Source organism: Pangasianodon hypophthalmus, chromosome 9 (assembly GCF_027358585.1).
Source record: "Pangasianodon hypophthalmus isolate fPanHyp1 chromosome 9, fPanHyp1.pri, whole genome shotgun sequence".
Taxonomy (NCBI): Eukaryota; Metazoa; Chordata; class Actinopteri; order Siluriformes; family Pangasiidae; genus Pangasianodon; species Pangasianodon hypophthalmus.
This window is the reverse complement of record NC_069718.1, coordinates 19984081-19998469: the sequence shown is the minus strand read 5'-3', so window position 1 is coordinate 19998469 and position 14389 is coordinate 19984081. Positions and strand designations below refer to the sequence as shown.

The 14389-nt window shown below is 37.6% G+C and overlaps 2 protein-coding genes across 6 annotated transcripts; both read right to left on the bottom strand.

Annotated features, from left to right (window-relative positions):
* Positions 1 to 168: 168 nt before the first annotated feature.
* Positions 169 to 7738, bottom strand: LOC113529841 (ras-related protein Rab-19). 2 transcript variants are annotated; one of them, XM_026919363.3, is made up of 5 exons: positions 7594 to 7738; positions 7058 to 7111; positions 6522 to 6710; positions 3793 to 3976; positions 169 to 750 (listed from the first exon to the last, which is right to left on the bottom strand). In XM_026919363.3, exons 2-5 carry the CDS (start codon positions 7106 to 7108, stop codon positions 473 to 475), a joined length of 702 nt encoding a protein of 233 aa, XP_026775164.1. In that variant the 5' UTR covers positions 7109 to 7111; positions 7594 to 7738; the 3' UTR covers positions 169 to 472. The 2 variants fall into 2 exon arrangements, with proteins under 2 accessions (XP_026775164.1, XP_026775163.1); XM_026919362.3 differs by having other exon boundaries at positions 7058 to 7133; positions 7594 to 7688.
* Positions 7739 to 8177: 439 nt separating this feature from the next.
* ccdc34 (coiled-coil domain containing 34) lies at positions 8178 to 13809 on the bottom strand. Of its 4 annotated transcripts, XM_053237189.1 has the most exons (8): positions 13690 to 13806; positions 13118 to 13249; positions 12270 to 12536; positions 11707 to 11827; positions 11433 to 11540; positions 9000 to 9158; positions 8780 to 8909; positions 8181 to 8614 (listed from the first exon to the last, which is right to left on the bottom strand). In XM_053237189.1, the coding sequence occupies exons 3-8, from the start codon at positions 12527 to 12529 to the stop codon at positions 8412 to 8414; spliced, it is 981 nt and encodes a 326-aa protein (XP_053093164.1). In that variant the 5' UTR covers positions 12530 to 12536; positions 13118 to 13249; positions 13690 to 13806; the 3' UTR covers positions 8181 to 8411. The 4 variants fall into 4 exon arrangements, with proteins under 4 accessions (XP_053093165.1, XP_053093164.1, XP_026775410.2 ...); XM_053237190.1 differs by lacking the exon at positions 11433 to 11540 and having other exon boundaries at positions 8178 to 8614; positions 13036 to 13249; positions 13690 to 13809; XM_026919609.3 differs by lacking the exon at positions 13690 to 13806 and having other exon boundaries at positions 8186 to 8614; positions 13036 to 13193.
* Positions 13810 to 14389: the final 580 nt, after the last annotated feature.

Below are 14389 nucleotides of genomic sequence, written 5' to 3'. Positions count from 1 at the left end.
AAAAAAGGATTAAATTTATATGGGGAAAAATGTTTGAAAACCTATTTTTTGCAATGTGTTGTTTAAAATGTGAGAGTTTTTATTTGTTGAGTTTTCTTTGTTTTTATGCAAAATAAATATGATAAGACTTTCAAGGCTTAAGTGTTTTGTTGAGAATGTTCACAGCCATAAAGGTCATTTCTCTGCTTTATTTCTCATTAACATGGGAAAAGAACACAAAAAGTTTAAGTTAATTTATAAGTTAAAATTTAAGTTACACTATCATATTGTACACAATACATACATGACCCCCTGTGCGCGGTATATATGTGACAGCATGTAGTAAGTATTTGAACACTGAGTGTGTCTGCAGCCATTTCTCCTCTGAACCAATAGTCCCTGTACTAATGTGGTTAATGCTTGTGTTTAGAGAAGTCTTTAGAAGTCTTAAAGAGGTCTCTGAAAGAACACCATTCCTTTAAAACCCAATATTTCAGCAGTCACAAGACTTCTTCTCTGGGGACTCCACCTCATTGATTGGGTGAGTCTGAGAATATAGAAGGAGATTTGGGGAATCGGACAGGGTTTCCTGCGGGACTATGCCTCCATTTCGTACTATCAGCTCCCGTGCCATTAGCTCAAAGGCTTCTTGTACGTTATGGTTCTCCTTAGCTGATGTCTCTAGGGCAGCCAGAGCACCCTTCTGTTCAGCCAGAGTGCAGGCATCTTCAAACAACACTTGTCGGTGGGGCTGCAGGTCACATTTATTACCTGAAGAGAGAACAACAAAATGGAAGTTGAGATATTTTAGTTGGACTTTTGGTAAGGTCAAAATGCCATGAAAGCAATTCTATGTAACTTTATACATTCCATACAAAAGAAAACAACATTGCCTGAAATGAGAAAATAGGTTAGAGCTTATAAACTTAAAGCAAGTTGTCAATTTATTTTAAGCTCAACTCCACATTTTCTTTTGTTTTCAATTACAGGAGTAATCACCAAGTTATGGATCCTATAATATACATAAACTTAATGGATACCCTTTTATAAGTGGAACTTCAGTGGAACCTCAGGTAATGTGCACTGTGTAGGTCATCATGACACAAGCACATGTATGAATGAATCGATTTTAAACAAGAAAAAAGCAATGTAAGACTGATCTGGAGGTTGTATTTAAAGGCACTGGTTATTGTTTTGCAGAAGCATCAGATCTGTATGTCACACAATTCAGGTCCACCACAATCATAGGCTTTCTTTCTCAATATCCTCACTATAATTATTAGTTCCCATTTCAACCCTAAAAGGATCTCTCCAACAAGGTAATAGTTTGAGAATTTATTTGAGGCTTTAGATACTGAATGCACTTATATCCAGAATAAATCTCTAACTGCAAACAACATATTTGTGCCATACATTTGGTATTTGGCATCCATATGTGTATATCTTTGCAATAACGTGTTTTATTATTGCAGTGCACATATTAAACGTGTTATAAGCATCAGTGTGGTGTGAGGGATCCTTAGGAATGCCTCAAGGCTAAGACAGGCAGCGTGGCCCCATTGGTCTCATGGACTTCTGTGAAAGTCTCTGGTGACTCCATGGCACTTCCCAGTACAACACACTTATGGAGAATGATTGAAGCACAGTAAGGAAAAGTACAGAAAAACCTACAGGGCACAATTTCAGAATTGCAGTGTAGTTGCTTGGGGTCATCAAGCTTTATAATCAACTATTTGAAGTCACATCCAGAACAAAAAGCCATTCAGTGGGGGCTGCAAAAAAGTCCTTCCTGAGAGCCTGAAACATAACCTATGCTTGGAACACACCTCCATCTCTTTTTGAAAATCACACTTATATGTGCTTTTTGAACATCCCATTCCAGATTTACTCCCCCTTTACTGTTATAGTAACCTCCACTCTTCTGGGAAGGCTTTCCACTAGATTCTGGAGTGTGGCTGTGGTGCTTTGTTCCCATTCAGCCACAAGAGCTTTAGTGAGGTCAGGCACTGATGTTGGGCGAGGAGGCCTGGTGTAGAGTCGGTGTTCCAGTTCGTCGCAAAGGTGCTCAGTGGTATTGAGGTCAGGGCTTTGTGTAGGACACTCGAGTTCTCCTATGTCTTCTCCTTCTACTCCTATGTCTTCATGGAGCTTGGTTTGTGCACAGGGGTATTGTCATGCTGGAACAGGTTTGGGCCTCTTAGTTCCAGTGAAGGAACAATGTAATGTTACAGCATATAAAGACATCCTGTACAATTGTGTGCGTCGAATTTTGTGGCAAGAGTTTGGGGAAGAACCACATATGGGTATACTCAGTGTGACATTTGTTGGTTGATCATTGATGCATCAAGACAACGACTTCAAACACACAAGTAAATCAAAAACTTAATTGTTTAGAAAATTAATTTTGGAATGACCAAGCCAGAGTCCAGACCTTAATTAAATTTAGCTTCTGCAGCATGACCTGAAGAGGGCAGTTCATGCAAGAAATGCCGGAAATAAAGATAAACTGAAGATTTTGTAGGGAACAATGTCTAAAATTCCTCCTTACTGTTGTGCAAGACTGTTGTGCAAGATTGTTGTGTGGGCATTTGGTGGAGGTTATTGCTGCTACCTGTTATTAAATACTGGAGTTCACATGTTCATTTTTTTCTACATGTCTTTTTTTTCAGCTCAGCCATATTGTTCTCTCCAGGAAAGCTGAGAGTAAGCTGTGAGCTGATGTAAGCTAGTTGTTTCGCCAACAACTAGCTTTCATCAGCTAATAATTCATGGAGCCTCATAGTTCCAGTGGAAATCTAAAAAAACAAACTTTAGACACCAAATGTCTGGTCTGATCAACTACATTTAAGGTAAAGAATAACTGGTGTAAATTTTTAAAACAATATCCAACCTGTTCCTTTAAGTCAGAGCCTGAGAATTTCAGAAAATTGCACTGTGTTTGTCTTTGGTCTCAAGAGTTTTGGTCTAAGTGTTGCTTCATGCTGTCACTAGAATTTTATTATGCACTCCGAGATATAAGGTCAAAGTAAGAAAAAAAAAAATTCCTATAAAGCATTTCATTTGCATAATTATTCTGTCTACTGTTTTCCCTACTCCAAATTACCACTAACCTATAGACTAAGAAGACTGATCATTAGATCTTTAGATTATTTTATCCTGCAGTCTTAGTGGTTCTCAAAGTGGGGTCAAGCAAGCATAGCCTGGGGGATGTGTGATTTTTTAAAATTTAGTTACAGTGGTGGAAATCTGAACCCACGATAATTAAAGTTATCCCTTAAATAGAATGGGTTTAATCCAACCTTCGATATCTCAGAAAAGTACACCTATAAATAATGTCACCTTGGACCTCATGTGTTCGGTCAGTGGAAGGTTCAGGAATAGAAACTACTATGGCTCTATTATTCGTCAAAGAAATTTGAACTGCGAGGGTCTGTGGAATTTATTTTACAGTTAATGGGGTCTCTGGCTACAAAATAGTGAAGAACCCCTGCTATTATCTTACCAGTTAATTGTGTCCAGGAATTCCTGGACCAAGTCCTGGCCTGGTCCTCTACAGACCTGTTTGGTACGACATTCGTCATATACAATAAAATAATCTACAAAAATTCACAAAAAAAAGTCCAACATAATCCATTCTCACGAATGCATTTCAATACAATCCACAATGACCGAGAAAGTACTTTCCATCAAGGATCACTTTCCTCTTTTCTCACTTAAAATATAGCACTCATTTATATTGGCTGCCAGTCCAAGGTTCACCTAAGGCTCCTCCAAGTACATAAACACAGAGTAATAAAATACAATGACTCGTACCTATAAGAACAAAGACTACATTGGCAACTCCATACTGTTCTACTGCATGTATCCAGTCAGGTAGTGAGTCAAAGGTGGAACGGCGTGTCAGGTCATAGGCGATCATAGCCCCATGAGCACTGCGGTAGTAATTCTGTGTGATGGTCCGGAAACGCTCCTGGCCAGCTGTGTCCCATATCTGCATCTGCAATACACCATAAATCTTTCATGCAAATATTGAACAACCAAGCGTGTTCATATTATAGCTTTAACAACAGTTTGCAGGAGGATTCTCCAGAAACAGGATCTGACCCTCACAGTTCTACAATAATTAGCTACCAGAATCTTGCCGCAACTAATGTGGCAAACACTGTGTTTTCCATTTATTCTTGTAACCATCTGTTATAATAATTAGTACTAAAAACATGGGCCTACTGGCTACTAGCATCTTGCAAGCTAACAATGCAAATGCTGGACCAAAATGCTTTGAAAATCATGAACACCTCAACATCTTCTTTATATACAGTAGAGGTCAAAAGTTTACATCCCCCTTTCAGAATCTGCAAAATGTTCATTATTTTACCAAAATAAGAGGGATCATACAAAATGCATGTTATTGTTTATTTAGTGCTGAAATAGTCCACAAGAGAAAATAATAGTTGAATTATTTCCCCCGTTCAAAAGTTTACATCCCCTTGATTCTTAATACTGTGATGTTACCTGAATGATCCACAGCTGTGTTTTTTTCTTTACTGATATTTTTTCCAGAATCCCTTGTTTGTCCTGAACAGTTAAACTGCCTGCTGTTCTTCAAACGCTCACTGATGCGCCAGAAGGAAAAAACATGCATTAAGAGCCAGGGGGGGTGAAAACTTTTTGAATTTGAAGATCAGGGTAAATTTAACTTATTTTGTCTGCTGGGAAACATGTAACTACCTTCTGTTGCCTCTGAAGGGCAGTACTAAGTGAAAAAATATGATATTTAGGCAAAATAAGAAAAATGTACACAAATGTACACATCTGTTCAAAAGTTTTCACCCCCTGGCTCTTAATGCATGGTTTTTCCTTCTGGAGCATCAGTGTGCGTTTGAACCTTCTGTAATAGTCCCTCAGTTGTCCTCAGTGTGAAAAGATGGATCTCAAAATCATACAGTCATTGTTGGAAAGGGTTCAAATATACAAAAAATGCTGGAAAACCAAAGAATTTGTGGGACTTGAAGGGTTTTTCTGAAGAACAGCAGGCAGTTTAACTGTTCAGGACAAACAAGGGACTGTTGAACAACTATCACTAAACAAAAAAACACAGCTGTGGATCAGTCAATTAACAGGTAACTCAGGTCTGGAGTGCTTGTTTATGTTTGGATGGGCCTCCTGTCAGTTATTTTATAGACGTCCCCTCACTCCGGCCCATCTCACTCTGAAACTGAAGCAACTCTAACATGCTAATATTGGAGCTTAGAGTTCATAAGAGCTTAATACAAAGAAAAAAGGACAGCAACTGCTCTTGTGAACATCCTCATGAATCAATTTTGTATGTTTATAGTGTTATAACTTGGATCTCAAGCAGCTGAGTGGCCTATCTTTTACAATGCTAACATGCTAATACAAGAGCTTAGCGCTCATAAGAGCTTATTACAGAAAAAAGGACAGCATCAGCACTGAATTCTGAGTATTTATAATATTAGAACTTGGCTTTCAAGCAGATAAATGTCCATTTGTGCTTGAAAGTGATGTCATAACAGTCCAGCTCTGAGTATTTATAGTATTATATATATAATATATATATATATATATATATATATATATATATATATATATATATATATATATATATATATATATATATATATATATATATTACATACGTATATATAATACATACAGACTCATGTCCAGATTTGAACCCTATAGAGAATATTTGATTTCACATTAAACACAAACTAACCAGGAAACAGGAAACCAGGAAATTTTTTTCAGCTACTCATCAACTGTTTAAATAATAAACACTGAATAGAACAACACTGACTTTTCTGTAAAAAGCTGTCCGCAAGTTTACCCACAAGGCTTAAACATTGAAAAAGGGAAAAGCTATCCCATACTAAGTTACTTTATCTATTTGTTTAGTTCTTGCTCATTTCTTAACCAATGATTTGTTGTTAAGAGCATTAATAGCTTAATATTTTGCCCTTTTGGGCCCAGGAGAGAAAGAGAGAGAGAGAGAGAGAGAGAGAGAGAGAGAGTATACACACACACACACACACACACACACATAAAGATATATATATATATATATATATATATATATATATATATATATATATATATATATATATATATATATAAATTTAGCAATAAGCATTAGTCAGTCTGGGACTTCTTGAGTCTATTCAAGTAACATTTAAAAATCAGAAGGCTTGACCTTAAATGATTAACCCAAAAGGTTAGATTTTGAGGAAATAGGGTCATAGCTTAGCTGACACAAAGTTAATATTCTTCAAAGAATATCAGGTTTGTCTAAAAAAAAAAAAAAAAAAATCTCACAAAGAAATATCTAGAACACAATGACCTTTAATGGGACCTGTAATCATAAGGGTGATAGAACATTATTCATGTCATAAAACAAGTTAATAAGGTGGGAAAGCAGGTAAATGCTGCATACAGCAAACACATTTCCTACCATCTTGTCTGATACACCCTTAATAATTGTGAATCAGCTAAAACAATTTTTAATTATTTTATTAGGTACTCACCTTCACCTTCTTGCCATCAATATCCATGGTATGAACAGTGAAGTCTACACCAATAGTGTTATGCTGTTTGTCTCTGAACTCTCCAGACTTGAAGCTGTGGATGACGCATGTCTTTCCCACGTTGCTGTCTCCAATGAAGATAATTTTAAATAGGAAATCACAGGCGTCCTCTTCCTGTGCTCCTGTGGACTGTGTAGTCATGATCAGCACTGAGATTGTAACACACCAAGAGCTTCCACGTTCAACTGATCCCTGTAGTTTGCTTATAACTATTTAAATGACTTTTCACTCTTAAACATGATAAGTGTTCAGAATATATTCTATCATTCTGATAGAAAATGGAATCAAGTTCTCCTGTCGAAAACGAGCAAAGGTTTGAAAAGCACCTCTATATCTAAAACATCTAAATCTTTTAACATATTCAATTAATTAACTACTATGAACTAAGAATAGATTGTACGAACTGATCGCTGCTTCTCCTTTGTTTTCTCTCCCCTGCTCAACACGATCTAAACTGTCAACAAACACACCCCTACCTGTCCTGGTAGGTGAGATTTCCATTTGCCAGCCCATTTGCACCACTGCATCTCCTGGAATTGTTTTTAAGCAAACCTTGGTGACCAGAGAAGAACACACTTTGACAAGTTTATTTTTCCCCCTCGTTCACTTGTTAATAGGTATTTAAAATATGCAAAAACAACAGTGAAAACAAATATACACAAATTTTTAACTTTTGTCTCTTGGGAGGTGACCTTTGGTCAGCACAGCAGCATGTAAACACGTAGCTTAGTGAAGCATGCCTTGTCTCGTTCTAACAGCCTTTTGTTCTTATACGCCAAGCGGGAGCTCAGCTTTCACAACTGCATTCAATACATTCAACTACGGACAGAGAATTAGAGCAGAACTTGACTAACCAAAGTTGTCCATTCAGTTTTCTCTCCCACTGTCATCTCCTCACACCAAACACATTCCAGTAAACGTACAGTGATGATAATAATATTAAATCCTGCATTGGAAGCACTGAATCTCTGGGGGAAAAAACAACAACTTAAAGTGATAACTGATATATTACCTTTGGTCCAAGAAAGTTTCCTTATGTAACAAGTTATGAACTTAATGCCATCCAAGTGTATACGACCCTCTTCGTATTTCATCCACAAACCCACCCACACACACAAAGACTTGTGTTGTCAACACAGTTCACAGAGCCACAAGGCACTGCCAGGCACTGGACAGTACACAAGTGTGTGAAATGGACATCTGCCATTTTCTATCTGCCCACACAAATCAAAAAATCTGCTTTTTGTGAAGAGGAAAATGACGTAGGACTAACATATGTTGATGATAACTAACATCAGTTTTGCTGCATCAATGACTACTGAATTCTGTACTCCACTGAATACATGCTGCTTAGAGTGCACAGGCTATTTGTTGAGACAGAGAGGTCTTTGTGAGGGAAGTGTAGGAGTAAGCCTGTATGTATAAACAAGAATAAAGACTCATTAATTACTAATCCCAGCAAGTCACATTCCCAGCAAGTCTTGTTTTGGTTCCTTGGAAACTCTTACATGAAACCAAACATACAGAGTATGTTGACATATTGAAACTTGAATATCCTTGCTTATGCAGTAGCATTTTATTGGAGAGAAGGGGAAAAAAAATTCAGTTTTAAAAAGTGTTTGTATTTTTCAATCATTTCTGCCACAATTACACAGTTATAAAATCATCACATTCTAGCCTGTGAGCACTATAAACCATTGAACGCTAAATCCGTGCAAGATCAGGACCACAAGCATTTCTAAAATCATCTTCAAATATAAAAACCCTTCTGTTTGTACTGTACAGTTTAATAACAGTAAAAGTTCCATGTTTGATCTCAACCCGAAAGTATCACAGTCTTTTGGATGCAAAGCTGATTGTGTCTTTTGGTTTGTAAGTGAGACATGGAGTTGAGCAATTTTTCGGTGGACCTGGCTGTTTCCTGTGTGCTGAGTTCTTCCTAGGCGTTCTGTCCTGCTGGGGAATGTGAATGGGCTTCCATGGAATAGGATTCACAAAACTGGGAGCTGGATAGTTTAGATTGTCATAGCCATCTGAAAACAAGAAAAAAGGTTTTAGCTTCCACTGACACAAAATGAAGGAAAGGTGTATTTTACATGACTAAACTTTGAAAACTAAAGATTTGGATAAGATGATCTAACTATTTCATTTCCAAAGAAAATGTGCAGCTCATTTTAAAGAGAGAATTTTCCACTTACCAGCAGAACATGCTGATGACTTACGTTTATGTCTTTCTTTGTCTGTTATGTTTTTAAGCCACTCTTTGAACTTCTCATCTGCTCTCTCTTTCTGTTCTCTCTCCTCCTTTTCTCTTCTAGCTATTTCTTCCTGTCAATATAAATAAATAAATAAACAAACAAACAGAAAAATAGTTCAGCTTGTTTACTTTAATAATTATAAATGCCTCTATGAACATACTTGCTCTTTCAATTTCCTTTCTTTTTCCTCTTGCTTTTTCTTATGGAGCCATGCATTATATTTTTCTTGGGCTTTTTTTTCTATCTCCAACCGTTTCTGTTCTTCATGAAGCATTTTATTTGTTTTCTGGGACTCCCGGCAAAGCTTTTCCTGTTTCTCCTGGAAAAGAAAGAAATTGGTTGATAATAGGAAAAGTTTAATATAATTGAACAGAATACACTCCGAATGTGGGGGGAAATGGAATTAGTATTATTTTTACATTAACACAGCTGAGTGTGTGCTCATTTATTGATAGGGATGTAACGATACACTCCGGTCACACTGCAATTCAGTTCACAATACTGACTTGATTATTTCGATTCGATTCTTAGAATATTTGGAACAAAATTTGAATGAAAAAAAAAAACAACGCAATGTGCATTTTTGTCTGTATAAAACTAAATAAATCAAAAACTGTGAACAGCAGTTTAATATTGTAAACAAAATGTACTACAGATTTACCATATCTTAAAAACAAATAAATAAATGTATAACTTCTCACCAATATTTTGACTGAATAAACAAAGTGTCTGATCTAGGACAAGTGATTGACAGAAACATAATGAGCTCTGTAGCAGAAACAGAAAAGCCATTTCTGCAGCGTTTGGTGTTGTTTAAAAGCTACTGAAGAGCTCTGTTTAACAGTAATAATGTGGCGTAACCGCATAACGTATAATGCATGTTGGTCATTGCAATCCGGAGCTATCGGACTTCACAAGTGCAGATCTCGCAGGCTCTCCACGAAAGAACCCAATAATGTGACCAGTGTGCTCTCTATATACACGCACTTTATTAGGAACACTGTACTAATACTGAGTAGGGCCTCCCTTTGCTCTCACAACAGCCTCAATTATTTGTGGCATGGATTCCACAAGATGTTGGAAACATTCCGTTGAGATTCTGGTTCATGTTGACATGATTGTATCATGCAATTCCTGCAGATTTTTCAGGTGCACTTTCATGTTGCGAATCTCCCGTTCTACCACATCCCAATGGTGTTCTATTGGATTCAGATCCAGTGACCGGAAGCAGCCATTAGAAGATGGGTAAATTGTGGCCATGAAGGGATGCACATGTTCAGCAACAACAGTCAGAGAGGCTGTGGCATTCAAGCAATGATTGATTGGTATTAATGGGCCCAAAGTGTGCCATGAAAGCATTCCCCACACCATTACACTACCTCCACCAGTCTGGACTGTTGACACAAGGAGGGTGGGTCCATGGATTCATGCTGTTGGCACTAAAATTCTGACCCTTTCATCTGTGTGCCCCAGCAGAAACCAAGATTCATCAGACCAGGCTACATTTTTCTAGTCTTCAACTGTCCAGTTTTGGCGAGCCTGAGCTTTCTGTTCTTGGCTCACCAAAGTGGAACACGACATGGTCTTCTGCTGTTGTTGCCCATCCGCCTCAAGGTTCGAGGTGTTGTGCATTCTGAGATGCTTTTCTGCTTACCACAATTGTACAGAGTGGTCATCTGAATTACTGTAGCCTTTCTGTCAGCTTGAACCAGTCTGGGGATTCTCTGGTTATCTCACTCATCAACAAGGCGTTTCCATCCGCAGAACTTTATTGCACCGTTCTGAGTAAACTCTAGAGACTGTTGTGTGTGAAAATCCCAGGAGATCAGCAATTACAGAAATACTCAAACCAGCTCGTCTGGCACCAACAATCAGGCCACAGACAAAATCATCGAGATCACATTTTTTTCCACATTCTAATGGTTGATCTGAACATTACACAAAGCTGTTGGCCCGTATCGGCATGATTTTATGTATTGCACTGCCGCTACATGATTGGCTGATTAGATAATTGCATGAATGAATAGGTGTACAGGTGTTCCTAATATGAGTGTATTTTAACTCTATATGTTGTGCAGTTTGGGACCTCTGGTGTTCAAATGGTACAACTGCATTAGATGCAGAAATAATAGAACGCTGACACACATTTCCACAAAGCATGCACATTGTCACATTTTTGCATTGCGATGCATTGTGTCATAATGTACTGTTACACCCCTATTTATTAGTTATCTTTAATTGTCTTTCATTATTGTTGTTGAATAACAACAGCTCTGACAGTGATGCTGGCTGTAATTCAAATCACAGGTTTATATTAAAGTTCATGGACTTCTATGGTGGACAATTCATGCTAACAAAATAAAAACTGTTACAGTTGGCAAATTGCTGTGGTATGAGAGGAATAAAAATTGGTGAAATATGCTGCTGTTGGAAACAATCAACTCTGGGATGGTAACAGTAACGCCGCTTCGAGTCAGCTGGATTAGACCACCTCGCAGTTGATTACTTTCCTACTGCCTTGTTTTATTCCTCACATATTTTATATGTTATTTCCACCCCTTTCAGGAAAAGGTGAAAAGAAAGTAAGTGGTACCTGTTGTCTCTTCATTTGAAGCCACTCTTGAATTTTACACTCATTGACTGTTTTTTTTCTTTGTTGTTCTGTTTCTTCTTGTTCCTTCTTTTGTTTCAGAGCTTTTAGCTGAAATATATAGTTTACTCATAGTTTTATGATTTTGTTCTAAAGCAGACAAAAAATATATGACACACAAATATTGCATTTAACATTATTCAAATCACAGAAAAGTCTATAAAATACTGAATGGCCGCAGCACTGTAATAACTATCCTAATTAAAAAAAAATGTACCTGCAGGGATTTCTGATGTATTTTGATTCGCTCTTCTTTGGCTTTACTCACAAGCCACTGCTCCCATGCACTCAGATTCAGCTTTCCTGTGGAGGTATCTTCTGCATGAAGGGACTCATTCCTGGGAGAAAAAATAAATAAATACACATCAGACTGCAATTGCTGCAAACATCATACTGCACACAGATTTAGATAAAATGTTGAACTGTTGAACTGAAGTGACTTGTGGCCCATCCAAGTGCACACACACAGTAGCGAACACACACACTGTGAACACACACCCGGAGCAGTGGGCAGTCTATTTTGCTGCGGCGCCTGGGGAGCAGTTGGGGGTTCGGTGCCTTGCTCAAGGGTCTCACCTCAGTCGTGGTATTGAGGGTGGGAGAGAGCGCTGATCATTCACTCCCCCCACCCACAATCCCTGCCGGACCTGACACTCGAACCCACAACCTTCAGGTTCACCTTCAGGTTGCAACTTCTGTCTCTCTATCCATTAGGCCACGACTACCCCCAATAATATGAAACGAACTAATAAAACATTTGCCTACTAACTAAGAATATACCTGCTAGGACCTATGGGTAATACACCTTCATGTGCTGCGAGAGAGGGGTCATCAGGCGGCTGACACTGATTCTGTGCTTCTTCCTTATCGTCATCTGATAATTCAAAGCTATCGTGGTAAATGGGGGACAGCAGGGAGTAGGTTGAGTCGCCCGTGGATTCCACGCTCCTGCTTCTCGGGATGCTCCTTGGGACAGCGGATTTGCTTTTGAGTGGAGTTGAGGTCAGACTTTTCGATGAGGCAGACTGAGGGACTGACATCTCAAACCTGCCAGGACAAGAAATAGCAATAACAAGTTCAGTGGCCATCCTCCTCAGAAACTTATATATATATATATATATAATATATATGTGTGTATTTTCTAGATGTTGGGTTGGTGTGGAACAGATATATATATATATATAAACCTCTGAAACTGAAATTTTGGCACTTCAATGGGCCACAGTGTTGAAAAGTGCAGTGTTTCCCTGAGTTCACAAAACTCAGTTCTTTAGCTCACTTTGTCAACCCTGTCATGAAGTAAATGATTAGCATGTTCGTTTAGTTAGCCATCTCACAACAAACTGCATTTTCGCGATCTTCTAACAACAGCAAATTGGAGTGAAATTCTAGCTAGCTAACTAGCTAGTTATCTTCTCTAACACTCTGGCTATTGCTAACGGTCAAGTTAAAGTTTGTTTAGAAGACATGCCGGAAGCTATGATAATATGTTCCTATAAATGTAGCTACGGTGAAGTTCTGAAGTTGGACAGCATGAATAACTCACCAGTGTGTGGAGAAAATCAACGGCAATGGTTTACACTGATTTCACTCTGTTTGTGTGCGAGTGTGTTTGCATTATTGCCTGCCTTTTAATGTCCCGCCCCCTCTACGCGGAGATCGCACCACACACACGTCAATCATGTGACCCAGGACAGTGATTGGCTCTCTGAGTGTAACCACGCGTCTCTCATAGAAACAAAGCGTCCGTGGATGCAGCCCTGTGAGGATGATAAGAGTAATGTCGTGTGTGGGATAAAGTGGAAAATCTACAGTTAGTTTATTTTCTACCCAAATGAAACGATTGTATTTGAATAAACAGGAAGATATACGACTCAGAAATGCTATGAAACAAACTATGAAAACATGAAGAAAATAATTGTTCCACAATTTAAAAAGAGAGATCTAGTACTGAAGTCACACTTGACTGTGTACTGAGGACTTTCTGAGCTTTACACAAGATATACACTGATCCCAGACCTTACCCTCTGAATGTCAGTATGTGTATACCATCATGTATGTGTGCTTTTATACAAATGAGGCTATTTATGCTATGTAGCACAGTATTAGGCAGGCTACACAGATTTAATGGGAACTCACTCTCTTTATGCAGCCTATTATTAGTTTAACCAAAGCAAGGTCATGCTTGTGAAAGTAATACCTCTGAAACCTGATGGTGAAATAAAGATATTTCTCAGAGATTGTGCTGAATATGCTATTCAGTGTGTCAGCTGCACATTTTCTTTGCTGCACTTCCGTTAAGAAGGAATACAAGGTGTGTGTTGTGTCTGAAAAATAAAAATAAAAATATGTCTGAGCTGGGTCTTAAAAATAATAAAAGATACATAAAATCTTTTATTACAAAAAATAATAATAAGATACATTTGAAAATATCAATTTTCCTGACACCTCCCATTTTTGTTCTAATATACTGGCATACATAAAGGAGTAGGTTATTTTATACACACACACACACACACACACACACACACATATATATATATATATATATATATATATATATATATATATATATATATATATATATATAATCAAACTTTATCATTAATTTAAAAGAAATCTGCAAAATAAATACCAGTAAATTTGCGAAAATTTAAAAATTCAAAAATTTAAGCTTCAAGCCAGAAGTTATTAAAACAAAATTTGCTTTTTTGACTTATGGTCATAAATGCCCTTACACAATCAACCCCTTCCACGTCTCCTATTTTTAGTCTACATGTTACAGAGTAACTTGTTTATCAATGCTTGAATAAACATTTCATAACTATTTGAATCAACAAGTATTAACAGGGCAGTTCAAGAACATTTAGTATTTTAAAATAAGCTAATGTATTTTAGTA